The 16499-nt window shown below is 47.1% G+C and overlaps 1 protein-coding gene across 1 annotated transcript; it reads right to left on the reverse strand.

Moving 5' to 3' along the window:
• Window positions 1-4148: 4148 nt before the first annotated feature.
• Sox14 (SRY-box transcription factor 14) lies at window positions 4149-4871 on the reverse strand. Its single transcript, XM_027934023.3, has one exon. It carries the CDS (start codon window positions 4869-4871, stop codon window positions 4149-4151), a length of 723 nt encoding a protein of 240 aa, XP_027789824.1.
• Between the last annotated feature and the right edge of the window lie 11628 nt (window positions 4872-16499).

The raw sequence follows: 16499 nt of genomic DNA on the forward strand, positions 1-16499 counted from the left end.
CTGAGGTGACTGCCCAGGTAGGAGCCACTTCCCTAGGTGATGCAATGTAGTGAAAGCCCCTGGGCTCTACCCTACTGAAATACCACCCTGCTCTGGATCACTGGAGATTTCTGGATATTATCTAGTTCCTATTTTAAATATAAATATTAAGGGGGTTTCAATTGTCAGCCATTCACACCTTAGTATGATTTACTCGAAGTAGCTGGCCTTCTCCAGCTTTAAAGTCAGAAAACTAGAAATACAATGAACCTGGAAGGGAATCAAAGGTTTCTGGAGTGGAACCCAAAGCTAGGAAAGTGCATAAAAGACTGAGGAAGTTCTCTGAAGGAGGCCGGGAGCTAAAGGTGGCCAATAATTCCAGATCTCTCAGAAGATGTGACTAGTTGTACCCTTGAGACAGATGGCCGCCAAAGTTTAAGAAAGAAACCCCAGTTAAAACCCAAACAACTCTGCTCCTTGCGGTACTGCACCGACTGCCACTACCTTGAGCAGGATGCGGCTCAGCTCTTTGCGATACTAGGAAACACTTAACTGAGGACCAGCGATGTCTAGGATGGTGTGTATTGTGTCAATGGGTGTAGGGGGTTCCTGGAAGCAATGGCACCTGCAGGCCAGAGGCACAGGCCTTCCCTTGTCACCTCTGCTAGAGGGAGGCCCAGATGGCAAGCTGAAGAAGTCCGGCGATCCCTGGCTGCGGGATGCTAGCCTACGGTAGAGGGTTGGAAGGATCTCTTCCCGCAGGGTCCCGGGCGCCCCGCGTGCCGCCGGAGTTTGTGTTCTCCGGGTGCCAAGAGTCTTCGAGGGGAACTCTTGGCTGCTGTTGGCTGCGCGTGGCGCGCTCAGGAGAAGCGGTTCTTCTCGACTCTGGGCGGGCGGGGCGCTCCTCTCCCTACAGGTTTGCTTTAATGATTTTCTTGAAAGAAAGAGACAGTTGTGAGCAAACAGGTTTGACAGGGACTGCTTTCCTCCACACCCCCCAGGGGATTTCTTTTTGTCTGCGTCTGACTTCAAAGTCAGTAATCGGCCCCTGTCAGTGGCGTGACAAGCAGGATTTGGGCTGTTTGTTAGGGCGAGTCCTGGCCGCGCACCCCAGCGGACTTTTTGCGGCCCGAGGGGCAAGGAAAGCGAAACAGTGGCAGCCCCCGTCGGGGACCGAGACTGGGACCAGGTCTAAGGAGGACAGAATATCTATGAAGGAAGGAAATGAAATGCGATGGGAAGAAATGGCCCAAGCCACGTCTGCGGCGTCAGGTCCCGGGACCCATTCTGAGCTCCTGGCTTTCTGTAGGCTGGAAAGAGATTTCATTAACCCGGTTCCTGGATCCCCGGCTCGGCTACAGCGCACCCCAATTTCCTGGGGGCTCCCCTCGGAATCCCAAGGGCCGGGAGCAATCTGGAACCAATCTGGAACTCTCTTTTCAGTTTTTCAGTTTCTGTCGTCGCCCGAGGCCTCCACCACTCAAACTCACCGGGTGCCCCTTTCCAGCCTAACCTCACTTTGGAATCAACCGGGCACCCTAATGGGTCTTTGCGCGCGGGCTTCCTCCTCTGGGTGAGGTGCTTTGTACGCCCAGGGCGCTCTCGACCTGGGATCTGCGGGGAGACACCCAGACCCCTGTAAGCTTCATCTTAGGAGATGTTAAGGGACACTGAGCTATGAGGGAGAGCAGAGAGTCTGACAGGTCTGTCAGTTGGGGTTATATCAGACAGCGAGACCGCGGAACCTCTGCCCCAGGCCTCCTGGGTTTGCAGGCGGGCGGGAGGAGGGGCCTTCCCTAAGCACCCAGAGTCTCCAGAGTCTCCAGATTCTCCAGACCGGACCGCCACCAGAGGCAAGTCACTTCCTAATTGTCTCGATTTGTAAGAGGGTTTTGTAATGCTAAGTAAGCGTGGCTCAGCCCGCCCGGCCTCCCCACACCTCCCCCAGTCCGCCTTTGTTTACCTTCGCCTGATCGCTCATTTATTTATCTATCTATTATTTATAGGCGTCCCTTCCTATTCAGAGCCCGTGTATGTTAATTGTGTTATACCATTTAATTCTAACATCGGTCTCAAAAGAGCTCTTAATGAGAAAAGCATATACAACACGGATCACTTTGCTATTCAGCTCAGCCAGATGGACAACTGCTAACTTTTTTTTTTTTTTAATAATGAAAATCCCCCTTTAACAAAGGGGTTCGGATGAATAGGCTCCAAATAGCACCTCAAACACTTCTAATTGTTTTGCGGACAATATGCTAATCGCGGGTTTCGGCTTTGGTGTCTGTTGACAGCGTTTCCCCTGCACCTCCAACCACCGACTCCTTTGGAAACCGCGGAGGCAAGCGCACAAATCCCATAACCGCAGCAGAGTCCCAAGCTCTTAGACTGCCCCACCCCCATCCCGCACCTTATCAAAGCCAGTGGGGAAAGCACGAGACCTAAGGAAAAACACGCGTGAGCACCGGTTTGGGGTGAGACTGGGGGAGACCGGAGGCGAGGAACACTCTTCGAACAAATTCCAGAGTTGGACTGGACAGCATCAGAGGATTTCTTGTTTTCCTCCCTCACAATACACATAACAATCTTCAAGCAAACATTCACCCGGAGGGAAAGAAAAGGGTTCTTTCTTATTCATTAAACACTAAAGCATTTTTAAATGTTTGTTTTTAAAAACTCTGCTTGAGCCGTGACCATAAAGCCCTCTTTCTCTTTTCTCCCTCAGGGTCTTAGCAAAAAGTCTGACAGGACCCGGCGGGGACCTAGGGAATGTTTTTCTGCATTTCTTGGGTTTTTATTTTCTAACTTAGGAACCGGTTTGGAGTCCCAGGTCCCCACAGAAGCCGGTAACAGTGTTTCCAAGCACCTATTTTTTTTTAATGGATTCCACTCGCCTCCACCCTAGCAAACTTAAACATCTGCAGTAGGACGCGATGCTCGGTGAGCAACTGGTTCCCAGGGGACTCGTGCTTCTCCCCATTCCTTTGGAGTTTTGTTTTTTAAAAGCGAACCCAAGGTTCGCCTTTTGTCTGGGTTCCTTCGCTTCTTGAAGCGACCCCACGCTTTTGCGAAGAACGCGCAGAAAGAGTGCGGGCCCAGGTACTGATACCTTTGTCTGGCCTCTAAAGGCAAAAAGCGGCTCCCCGGGGCGGGATCTCCACAGATCCCAGACTCTAGGCCCTTCTGCACCAGGCTTAAAGGTTCGGTCAAAGCAGGACAGCGCCAGCTATCACTGCTAGAGTCGCTCCACCAGCACTCAGCCTCCCCGCGGCCCCACTTCCCCGGCGGCTGGACCTGACCTCCTGACTTGATTTTATGCACATCAAAGGTTACTCTTTGCAATGACAGATTGTCTTTATTCAAAACGTCTTTGTTCAACAAATGAACAGAGTAACGAGGTAAAATCCTTCTAGGTACATTTCCAAGACATCGTCAAAACATTTATGATCATTAAGGATGTTTTTATTATTTTAATTTTTGTTCACCTTCTACTTCCTGACTTCATAACCCGACATTCTGTCTAAAAGTAAACTTAGGTCTCTAGGAGCACTGCTTTACACAAATAGCAAAGTGGGTCCTTTTTTTGTTTTGTTTTGTTTTCCCTTTAAAGAAGCAAACACTATTATAGCATGGTTTTAAATAGAAATGTTTCCCTTTTTGTAGTTTTAAACTTTTAAGCTTTTCTTTCCCCCCACACATGAAGAGTAAATGGTGCCTAGTTGTGTCTGATGGAAAAGTGGAGACCCAACTGTCTCTTTTCTTCAGGGGGAAAAAGAAAAAAATATATATATATGCATATTCTAGATATAATACCAGGATCTGGGAGTTCCGAGTCCAAAGCCTATCGGAGGAGAGTGAAGGGGACATAAATAAAGCAAAACTGCCCACTTTTTTGTCCAAAGGGGGTGCAGTCGGAGATTTGTTTGGGGAGAGTAGGGATGGGGCAGCTGTGTAGCTGTCATAATGTTTGCAAGTTTCTGCACCTGTCTGCGCCTTGGGTCCGGGAGGATGCCCCTCCCTTTCCCCTGGAAGAGAGAGGCAGAGTCTGGGTAGGGTAAGGGGCAGCAGCAGGGCTGACCCAGAGGCATCTGCAGGCCAGGGCTAGGCGCAGAGGACAGGGTGCAGACCCCGCTTCCAGGCCACCCTTCAGGTCCGGGCCAGGCTGGGGGTTACATGGCCGTGGCGTGGGCTGACGAATAAGGGTCTATGCCAGTCTTGGTCATGCCTGGGAAGAGGATGTAGGCGACGGGGGGCTGCAGGGTGGAGGCAGACCAGGCAGTACAGTTACAGGGCACCACGTAGCCGGGGTTGGTGGGGGACGGGTGCGTGTGCGTGTGCTGGCTGGGGCAGCTGAGGCTGCCGAAGGCGCCGTTCTGGTAGCCCAGGGTGGACGCGTAGGGCAGCGCGCTGGTGGCCAAGGTGTGGGGCACTTCACCCATCTTCTGGATGGCACTGGAGCTAAACTGCGCGGGGTCCAGCAGGGAGTAGGGCGCCGAGGCAGGCGGCAAGAAGGCCCGGGCTTTCTCGGGCGCGCTCAGGAGGCCGTCGGAGGCCCCCACGGGCAGGCCGGCCGCCTTGAGCGGGTCCGTGTCGCCCAGGTAGGGCAGGGGGAAGACATACCTGTCCTTCTTGAGCAGGTTCTTGGGCTTGCGCCGTGGCCGGTACTTGTAGTCAGGGTGCTCCTTCATGTGCTGGGCGCGCAGCCTTTTGGCTTCGTCGATGTATGGCCTCTTCTCTGCCTCCGACAGAAGCTTCCACTCGGCGCCTAGGCGTTTGCTGATCTCCGAGTTGTGCATCTTGGGGTTTTCCTGGGCCATCTTGCGCCGCTGGCCCCGGGACCATACCATGAAGGCATTCATGGGCCGCTTGATGTGGTCTGAAGGTTTGGACATGGTCCCGGCGGCTAGGCGGGCGGGGGTGGGGAGTGCAAGGGGCTCTGTGGGCGAGCCTGGGAGCGGTTGGCAGTCTGTCTTTCCGTCCTGAGCCGGGACTCTGAGCTCCCCTCTCCTTGGCGCAGCTGAGGGGAAGCCAGAGAGAAGAACTGATCCGGCAAAGTTCAGCTGATCATTCCAGTCCCAGCACCCAGGTAGCCCCCGGGGGGCGAATCGGGACAGGAAGGGCGGGGGATGAGAGGGCTTTCGGCAGGGGGCTGTGGGCACCTGAGACTGGGGCCCAAGTACCAGAGTCTCTGGGATTAAGTGGCCAGGTAATTTTCTGGAGAGGGCAGGAAGCTCCTCCTCTCCCTCTCCACCTTCGCCTTCTCTAGTTCCCTTCTCTTCTTTTGCGTCTCCGGCCGTGGCTCCCCCCTCCCCTGACTTCCCCGGAGCTGCCTTGCCTTAGCACTGCACCTGGCTGAGAATGCGGGGAGGCAGATGAACAGGAGCCAAAAGCGGCGAAGTTCAAAGGCGAGGTGGGCCTGAACAGCACGCACTCTGACATAAGCGCGGGGCGGTGACTCCCCAACCTGGGCGCCAATCAGCTGCAGAGAAGGCGAGGGGGAGCACCTGCCAACGCGCGAGTAGAGGCTAGAGGGAGCGACACTGGTGGGGGCGGGGAGAGGTGTGTGTGTGTGTGTGAGAGAGAGAGAGAGAGAGAGAGACTGAAACCGAGAGAACACAGCGACTAAGCTCAGGACTGGCGACTTGGGCTCCACATTGTCTCTGGCACTGTCAAAAAATAAAATTCTTCGTGCCTCCTGTTTCTTTCCCGGTTGTGCAAGAGAGAATTAGGACTTGGAATACAAAGACCGGGGGCGTGGGTGGCAGCCAAGGGAGCTAGAGGAGAGCTCGTGTTGATAAATAGGACAGCCTTGCCACGAAATGCAAGGACAGCATTTCCCCCCTTGTCAAAAATCCTTGGAAGAGGAAAAGAATATATCAAACTCAGGGTAAAAGCGAAATAAACTTTTTTTTGCGCTAGATCTTCCGTTGTTCTTTGGCTGCGTTCACACAGAAGGACCCTGCAGCTTGGCCTCCACCTCTGCCCCAGGGTGAGGCGTATCTCTGTGCCCCTGGGCATCAGAGCAGAGCACTGAGTCCAGGCCATAAGGCCTCTCTTCGGGCAGTACAGAGGGTCGAAATCCGGGTTGGTGAGCCCTTAACAGCACCGATCTGCTCTTCACTTTAGCTGAGAAAGTGTGTGTGTGTGTGTGTGTGTGTGTGTGTGTGTGTAGGGGGGCGGGGGTGGAGGGATTCTTTCATGGTTCTTATTTATGTTATCATCATCATCATCATAATCATCATCATCATCATTATTCAGTAGTCTTATTATTCAACTCTCTTCCACAACTGCCCACCTGGAAGAGCAGCGAAGAGGTCCGGTGTGGGGGCCTTCCTGATGCCCCCTTCTGCACCCCTACAGGGAGTCTCGGGCTGTACTCAAAACTAGGGTCGTTTTATCCCTGGGCGCCTTTCCACCCAGAGAGGCTTCGAGACTCCAGACTCGTTTCTGGAGTCAGATGAGCATTCTTCGGGTAAAGAGGACGAAATAACCCGCAGAGCCAAACTGCGAGCCTGTTTCCTTTGAATAATTGCCTGCCCGATGTGAAATGCCCTTGGGGAAAATATTTATTAAATGGAAACCATTGTCCCACTCCCGGCAGGACCTGCGTATGTTCCGGGCTTATTGGCTTTTGCACCAGCTTCTCTCAGGAGGACAGGCCAGAAACGCACGCTGCTCTGTAGGCTTGAGGAGCTGGGGATGGAGGGAGGCGGCGGAGTGGGGGTGGGGAGAAAGGAGGCAGGGAGAAAAAGTCAGGAAGGGAGAGTCTTTAGCATGCACAGTGTCAAGTTGGAGAACACCTTGCTTCTTCCTACGATTAGAAAGAGGATGGGATTTTTCACCATTAGCTCTCAATTCAGTGTGGGGGACGCTGTTCCCATTTTACAGATTAGGAAACTGAGATTGAGAAAAGCTAGGTGACTTGCCAGAATTAACTGCGAGGTAAATGGTGATGCTTGTTGTAAAGGATTTGAAACCACTGTTTTCCCCCCTATCCCGCCGGCATCACATCTGGGAATTCAATAGTGTTGCAGCCAAACTTGGAACCTTCAATTTATACCAAAGCGATTGAAAGATCTGCCTTGCAGATTAATTGCACCTGGGAACGGATCCTGCTCTTGATTCGTTTAGAAACCGACAGGTGCGGTTTCTCCGATCATATGCGATCCGCGAAGGAGTTACCTCCAGGCGCGTTGGCGAGCAGGTCAGCAGCCTTTACTTCGAAACGCACTTTTCAGTCTAGTTGGGAAGAGTCGCAGGCAACCACTACGTAGTTCAGACCAGCAGTGCTGTGCGAGAGTTCAAGGACCTGCCCGAGATCGAAGTCCACCAGCCACTAAGTCTACCGCAGAATCCCAGGGGCTCTGGGAAGGAATGAGAAATACTCATATTTGCAGAGAGGTCCAGCATCCAGTGGGGACCCGCCAATCTCTCTCACCCTGAAACCCTCAGGGGATATGAAACCTATATCCAGAGGTTTGTGTTAATACAAATCAACCTTTTGGAAACTGCTTAAGGAGGGATCTGGAACAGGGTTCTAGGCACTTTTCTCTCCCCTGAGCCTCCAGACCAACTCCAGTCCCCCGCCCCCAGGCACTTCCGGGGCATGTGCACACTCTCCTATTTCCTCCTCCTAAGAGGGGCCGCGCTCCTCTGCAAGCCACTTGCACTCAGCCCTAGGTCGCAATCCAAGAACTATTCACAGCCTAAGAGCTATCCACCATCCAAAGTGAATTAATATGGTGAGTGCGCTACGGTGGCAATTTTTGCTCCGGAGCCACCTTACTTTCAGGAATTCGGGGGGGGGGGGGGCTCAAACTACTTGGTCAGACTGACCCAATTAGGTTAGGTATCTGCATTAACATTGAGCTTCTTGTCCTGGAGTCGTAAACTCCCCTGTAGGGTTGAGGGCGCGTTCCTGGTCTTGAACTCGCTTGCCTCCTAGGAGGAAGTAGCAGATTCACACACCACCTTCCGCAATGCTGCGTGGCCACGGGTTTATTCAAGACTCCTTAGCAGGCGGGGCTCGAGAGTTACCCAAACCTCTATTGCGCTGCGCTGTTTTCCAATCTATTCCCCTCCAGGCCAAGACCACCAGGCAGCAGATCGAGAGGGGGGATCCCTGGGGAGAACCTGAAGTTTCTATCACTGCTAGAATGGGCGTTAGGACAGAGGTCGCCTACAGGCACTTCTTGCTTTGTCCACAATCTGAAGTTTGGACCTCAGGCTGCCACTCCATTCTCCAGGTAGGAGATGTTCTTGGGATGAGTTTGTTTGTTGTTTTTTTTTCCCTAGGTTTGCGTGGAGAATCTGCGCACACGCTCCATACACGCTTCTTTACTCAGTGCAATTACTTAAGACTCGCCGGATGCCTGCCTTGGCCAGGTGTTTGAACACGTGAGCAAAAGAGATTCAGTGATCCTTCGCTGTTCCAATAAAAGTGAAGAAAGAGACCACGGAGGGAGGTCCAGCATCCAGGATGAGCCTTCTACTATAGCACAACTTCTCCCCTTTCCTTTAGCCCAATACTTTCCTGTACATCAGCATCAGTATAAGGCTATCATTGCCTCTCAGGAGACTTCTTTGATTCTACACTAGGCAAGAACCCCTATTCATACCCCTCATTCTTTCCCCAGACTGGTGTGCACACCTGTCGCAGTCCATACAGACCCCCAAACTTGGATACTTGGAGGGCAGAGGCTGTGTGCTGTTCATCTTTGGACATCCCATCCTCGCACAACTCCGATCTCAGAAGGTAAATTATAAAACGCTTGCATCTGTCCAGATACAGGTAAAGTTTTCCAATAGATCTTTCCCTGCCTTGTGGCTCAGGGGATAAATTTCCAGATGCAGCCCATAAATAAAATAAAAAGTTGGGAGCTTCAAGGCCTTTCCCCACCTGCCTGGTCTCTACGCTGGACATTACCTCCACCCACCCCTGGCTCCACTCTGGTGGGTAGAAATCAACCCTCGGAGGCCTGTGGGACTGAGCAATGCTGAGTACTGAGGGAAAGTTGCGCAGGCTGTGTCTTGGAGAATGCGGTTGCGGTTGCTGGTGGAGATAAAGAACCGAGATGGCTCAATACCTCGCCCCCGCTCCCCGCGGGGTTTCTGAAGAAGTCAGGAGAGGAGCCTGCGTGCGGGTGCTGAAGGTCCAGGCTCACTCATTGTTGTCCCTCAGGGAGAAATTGAGTGAGGTCATAGGTGCTGGTTACAAGGACCTTCCACAAGGCCTTGGCACCAGGTGGCTGCTGGGAGTGTGAGCAGCAGGCAGATTCAGGCGTCTAGTTGTGAAAGCATGAATCCTGCGCACCCCAGAGTGTAGACAACTCAGGAGCCACCATTAGAGTTGAAAATTTGATTTCAGGAAATAATGCCGTTTGGTCAAATCATACACTTTTAATTATTATTACCAAGATATTTTAAATATGTGGCACCCTGCTCTCTCCTATCCTCCCTCACCCCGTTTTATGTTTCAAAATTCAGAAACCTCACAGTATCCCATCTCTGCAGAGTACTCAAAAGGACCGAACGCTCCAGCCTTATTAAGTAAGACATTTCCTAGTAATTGCTTGGGGTCTTCTTTCAAAAACCCAGCCCAGTCCACTCCAGCATCTTAAAATTTTATAAAATTCCATGTGTCCCTGGAAGCGAAGACGGTACTGGAGGGTCTGATTTCCACCAAGAAACAAAGAGAAACTGAACAAACTATGGTTCCAGGACAGACACCTAGAGTGCCTGCAATGGAACACAGTTGCCATCCCTCAGCTGGCAGAGCTGGCAGAGCTGAGCTGAAGGACATTTGTATCTGAGCATGCCCAGCTAAGAAGACTTTTTGATGCTTCAAACTGCCTTAACATGAGTAGTTTACCTCAGGCAGGTCTGTTTGTAGGTGAGATCATGTGACTCACAGTTGCATAACTTCTTCACACATCTCCCAGAAAATGGAAGGGTGGAAGCAGGAGTAGGGCTTTGAAATCTCTTATCCATTTATTAATTTGACAACTGTTATGAGCACCACTGTATGCTCAGCACTGTGATAGGTGCTGGGATATATCAGGGAACAAGACCTACAAAGGCTCTTCTCCCATGGTAATTATTACAGCCCAACAGGAAAAGAGACAATAAACAAGGAACAAATTCTTGGGGTGATTTTTGGCTCTACCAACAAATAGCTGTGTCATACCCAGCAAAATTCTTAAATGTTCCTGTGTCCTGATTTTCTAGACTGCAATGCAGATATAATGGATTCTTATCAGGGCTAAGTGATTGTATATTTGAAACGCCCTTAGAATAATACTGGGCATATAAAAACTGCTCAATAAATGACCAGGTTGTATTATTTTATCATTATGTTCAAGGAATTAACTCCAAATAATGATAAGTGCTGAACTGTTAATCAGGATGATGTGATACCAGTTGAAAGAAGAATGGTCCTGTATACCTTGGGTGGTCAGGGACCTGGATACAAGAAGGAGCCAACCTACTGAAGGAAGGGGGAAGTAGGTAGGGTCATTCCAAAGAGGCAAAACTGGAAATGCCACTGCTGGAGAAGACCAGTCAAGGGCACCTGAAGGATTTAAGGAGCCCATGAGGCTGCAACCTGGCTTTGACCCTGGTGAGAGTATAAGGAAAAGGTAATTATTAAGCCCAACAGGAAAAGAGACAATAAACAAGGAACAAATTCTTGGGGGTGATTTTTGGCTCTACCAACAAATAGCTGTGTCACTTCCAGCAAAATTCTGAGCGAGTTTGGCAGCATCCAGATTATTCAAAGCCTTACAGACCCCATAAAGAGTTTGGTTCTATCATAATACACTGGGAAGTCATCAGAAGTATTTAATAATAATAATTTTAACAATCATATAGTAAAATATTGGTCACTCTACTTGTGGAGGAATCTCACCTCTGACCAGGGGACAGAAGCTCTATAAAATGACTGATGGCCCCTTGGGGCCAGATTTTTGACCATCCCTTAAACATTAAAGGCACCTTGTTGAATGTTTTGGACTCTTTTAACCCCACCTTTACTTCAAGAAGTATAGGAACAAAACAAAGGATGATCACAGCTGCTTGCAATTCCAAAAACATGCCCATTACATCCTTAAGTATCAGTGACCAGCTGTGACACTGACACTTTTCCCACTTCCCTCCAAGTGTAGCTCTCTTACTTCCCTGTGAGAAGTAAGAGAAGTTGATCCTTTAAAGTTGATCCTCCTCAAAGTTGATCCTTTCTGGAGAAACTGAGTCAACATTTAGACATTTTGAACATCTCAGTCTGAGAAATACAGGTTTCACATATGAGCAAATGAGGTTTCTTAGGATTGAAAAAAAATCCCAGTGATTATTAAAAACAGGAAAGACTCATTTTGTTTCTAAGAATAAACGCCAAAGAGTGTCAACATTGTATGCCTCTGCCATGGGTTTTATTGTATCTAGGTATTTCACATGCATTAAGGCTCCTCTACCCACATTCTTCTAATGTAAGAATCCTTGGTCAGCTTTTATCATAAACAATATTCTTTAAGGCTCTGTGTTTGCTTAGTGCAATTGGCCAAGTTATTGGAGCATACATTCTCTTGCCAGTTTTATCACAGATTACTCACTGCAGAGGATAAAAACAAACTCTGGCAACAAGCCCCAGTCAAGGATCAGAACACCAGTTCCTCCTTTTGTGGCACCTGCCTCTGTCCCAAACCTAAACAGCAGGAGGTAGTAAAGCAGTTAGCAGTTCCAAGAGGTGCTACATTAAACACGCTGATTTCATGTTCCTATTATTTCTTTAAAACATTTTTACATGTCCTAAAAGATCAACAATACTAAATATTTATTTAATAAGAAAGTCATTGAAATATTTGCTGAATGAGCTGGTGGTTAAGCAGAAAAAAAAAGCATAAGAAGACCTACCAAGATTGCTAATTACTGTGAAATTCTGGAAAAATTACTAACCACTTTTTCCTCACCTGCAAAATGGGGATAATAATACCATACTTGTTGCCTGTTGGGCCCTATATTAATTATTTATTGCTGTGTAACAAATCACCCCAAAACTTAGTGGCTTAAAAAATGTTAATTTTCTTGCATGGTTTCTATGGGTTATGAATCCAGGAGCTGCTTAGCTGGGAATTTCTGACTCAGGGTTTCTTATGAAGGAACAATAAAAATGCTTCCAGATTGCAGTGGTTGTAGGACTTGACTGCACTGGAGGATCTGCTTCCAAACTCATTATGTGGCTATTGGCTATTCTTATTAGATGGGCCTCTCCCTAAAGCCTGCTTATACACGGCAGCTCAATTCCCCTTGTGCATATAGTCTGAAAGTGACCCAGACAGAAGCCTGACCCAGTGTGGGAGGGGACTACACAAGACTCTTAGCACCAAGAGGGGATGATTGGCCTATCTTGGGGATGCCTACCACTGGCTTCAGCTGGGTAACAGGCTGAATAGAGTGCTGTAGGAAGCACAGCTCCATAATTCTAAGTTACAATCACTGGTTTTGTTCTTCCCAACCTGATCAGAGACAGGCTCTTGACAGAATCATGCAGAGAACACCATTTAGTGCTCTGCCTCCCTCAGCTCCTTTCTCCCACTTCCACTCCTCCAATGCAGTTCTATTTATAAGTAGTTTTTTTGTTGAATCAATAATTTTTACATCATTACACTTATGCTACTGTTCCCAGTCGAGCATTTTAGTATATTATGACTATTTTCCCTTTCCTATTTTCTAATAATTTTCACTTACTTGGTTTTCTTTGTAGCTGTTACTGATTCTCCCCACTCTTTCCTATAGCCTCTCACCCAATTTCCCACAAGGCCACTGTCTTAGTCCATTTTGTGCTGCTGTAACAGAATTCTTGTTCGTGGGTAAATTAGAAAATAAGTTTATTTGTCATGGTTTTGGAATCTGGGAAGTCCAAAATCAAGGTGCTGGCATCTGGAGAGGATTTTCTTTTTACATGATAACATGGTGGAAGTCATGATAGATAGATGGAGAAAAACAAGTGCAAGAGAATGTGAAACTTTGCTTTGGCAATAGTAGCTACTCCTTGTCCCCTGATGGATGCCTGAAACTACAGATGGTACTGAATCCTGTAAGCACTATATTTTGTCCTATCTGTCACATCTATGATAAAGTTTAATTTAAAAATTAGGCACAGTAATTTATAAATTAATTTATAAATTTATACATAGATTGATGACGATAACCAATAATAGAACAATTATTGATAGGACAATAAAATGGGACATTGATAAATAAAATGAAGGATGCTTGAACACAGACATCATGATATCCATGAAGTCTCCTAAGATACTAAGGGCAGGTCACATACAACATGGATATACTGGAGAAAGGGAAGATTGTCATCCTGGGGAGGATGTAGTAGGACGAGCAAGACTTCATCATGATGCTCAGAATGGCATGCAACTTAAAACTTACATATTTATGTTCCTGAAGTTTTTCATTTAGCATCTATGGACCATAGCTGACTATCGGTAACTGAAACTGTGGAGAGTAAAGCCACAGATAAGAAGGGAAAACTCTGTAATAAGTCCCTTTCTCAGTAACAACATTAATCCATTCATGAAGTCAGAGACCTCGTGATTTAATCACCTTTTAAAGCTTCTATTTCCCAACATTATCGCATTGGGGATTAAGTTTCTAACATAGGAACTTTGAGGAACACATTCAACCGCTGTAGTCAGTCCTGTCAGGCAATGAACTATTCCTGTCTCTTCTTGGAGATATTCTTTCTGGTGGTCTTTTCCTTCTGGGTTGACTTCTTATTTTCTGTTTCTCACAGCTTACTCTTGTTTTACTCTTATGTCTGGTTACAGTGTACACTACAGTATTTTCGTCAGGGTGAAGAGATGGCATGACACTGGCAGTCCTCACCATGAGTGGGACTTGAGAGCTCAACTGCTCCAATCTGGAGAGGTGGCTTCTCTGCCTAGTGCATGGGGGTCTCCTTCATCTTCACGTGGAGCATTCCCTTCACTTCTTTCCAATGTTTCCATTTTTTGGTGCCCTTCTCATGTTTCATTCTCTTGTTTTTGGGTTACAGGAATGTCAGGTGGTCACTTGTTTCTCCTCATGGCTCTGATCCCCTACCTCTTACTTTTAGAGCATCTTTCTTCTCCACCTCTTAGCTTTATTTCTTCCCTCCTTGCTGGGAGTCAGTGTCCTCATGCTGCCGGTGGCAATATTGCTCTGTGATTAGATAGTCCATGCTTCTTTACCATCACTAGAACTCTCCCTAAAAACTTATAAGGGGACAACTCTATCTGAAATAGCTCTGCCTAGGGTCTGGAAGACCTGGCATCTCTGATTCTACTATGTTACTGGGGAGAAGATGAACTTGTACATGGGTACATGTTAGTTAGGCTCCAGACCTGGCAAGCCTTGTCAAGCTAGGTGGAGAGAGCCCAACAGGACTTGATGGAGGAGCTGGGTAGGGGAAGGAAAGGAATCTGTCTACCCTGGTGCCCAGGGATTTTAACTGGACCAGTGGAGCATGACTGAAATTTGAGAAGTCAATTTGCAGTAGAAAGTAATAGGAGGGCACATGATTGTGGCAGGTAGCAGCCAACAATTATCAAACACTTCTTTACTTATACCATGTTCCTGGTAATTTATTTTTATTTTTATTTAAAAAAATTTTTAATTGATTTTTTAAAAATAAATGACAGCGGAATGTATTACAATTCTTATTACACATATACAGCACAGTTTTTCATATCTTTATATACATGTATATAAAGTATCTTCACACCGATTCATGTCTTCATATATGTACTTTGGATAATGATGTCCATCACATTCCACCATCCCTGCTAACCCCCTGCCCCCTAACTTTAGCCCCCACCCCTCTGCCCTATATAGAGTTTATCTATTCCTCCCATGCTCCCCCTCCCTACCCCACTATGAATCAATCTCTTTATACCAGAGAAAATATTCGGTATTTGTTTTTTGGGTATTGGCTAACTTCACTTAGCATTATATTCTTCAACTCCATCCATTTACCTGCAAATGCCATGATTTTATTCTCTTTTATTGCTGAGTAATATTCCATTGTGTATAGATGCCAATTTTTTTTATCCATTCATCCACTGAAGGGCATCTAGATTGTTTCCACGGTTTAGCTATTATGAATTGTGCTGCTATAAACATTGATGTGGCTGTGTTCCTGTAGTATGCTGTTTTTAAGTCCTTTGGGTATAGGCTGAGGAGAGGGATAGCTGGGTCAAATGGTAGTTCCTGATAATTTACATAAACTCTTTACATTCATTGTTTTATTTAATATGCAACAAGTCTAGGTGGAAAGATCCGTCATTTCCCTTATTTTGAAGATACTGAAATTGAAGCCCAAAAAGATTAGACAGGACTTGCCTAAAAAGTCACAGAGCTAGTAAGTAGAGCATCGAGGATTTGATTGTTGTCTCACCCGTGCTATCCCAACCGCCTTCAGTGTCACCCTGGGAGAACTTGGATGGCACCTAAGCATGGTAGGGAGCAGAGGAGAACTCTGTGGATCCTTGAGGGGTGGGTCTTCCCAGAAGGATGTCTTGACCCTTCCCAGAAGGGTCCTGTTCTTTCATAAAACAGGGAAAGGTAGCATAGACTGAGGGAGGGAAGGAGGCACTTCAGGTAGGAAGGTATATCATTGGGGCAGGTATAGAGATGGGATGAAGGACTTACATGAATTGGAAAAAGGTAAAAGGCAAGGTGGACCAGATACCAATGACACTGGATTCCAGAATGAGGGGACTGATACTCTCAGATGAGCAGCCAGAACTGTGTGCTTTGGAGATGAGGAATGAGATTAAAAATAGGATTTTATGAAATCCAGAATGAGAGTATCTTATAGATGGATGGAAATAGGAAGAAATTGAAAGTTATTTGGTATTTATTTACTTTATTTATTCGGGGTAAGCAATTACAATGTGACTGTTAATGCAACATTTATTTCAATGAAGTCCCCTAAATTCTTACTTTTATCAGAAAGCAGAATGTCTGTTCTGCTGATGAGGACTTAGTTTGGTAGGTTATTATGGTTTTAACTGAATATATCTTTCAACAGCTCTTTGCTAAAAATATTTTTAGGTTTGTACTTATGATGCTAGAGTGGATTGATTCCCTTATCCACCTATATTCAAGGGCTAAATACAGTTGGATAAATTTAGCTATGATTAACCTAGACTATAAGTCAGAGCAGTCCATTTGTAATACTTGGATTATAATTTAAAAGATAATTTCAACTCTTGTATTTTATAGTACTTATTAAGCACTGAGACTCTCCCTTGTTTTTTTTTTTTTTAAACTTCCACAGTAGACACAAAATTATGAGAGAAGTACCACCTTGGAATGGCTTGGCAACCATCTCTTATGTACATGCATGCATGTCATGGGGCCAGGAATGATACCCAAGCCAGTCTGATCCTATGCTACCAGGCTACAACCCTAAAATACTTGTTTACAGATGTCTAATTGAAAGGCACATTTATTATATAGGTGAAGATGGA

The sequence above is a fragment of the Marmota flaviventris genome, chromosome 8, assembly GCF_047511675.1.
Source record: "Marmota flaviventris isolate mMarFla1 chromosome 8, mMarFla1.hap1, whole genome shotgun sequence".
NCBI classification, from domain to species: Eukaryota; Metazoa; Chordata; class Mammalia; order Rodentia; family Sciuridae; genus Marmota; species Marmota flaviventris.

Bases quoted from the DNA above. Each gene is read 5' to 3' on its own strand.
- Sox14 (XM_027934023.3), bottom strand. From the start codon at position 4,871: ATGTCCAAACCTTCAGACCACATCAAGCGGCCCATGAATGCCTTCATG.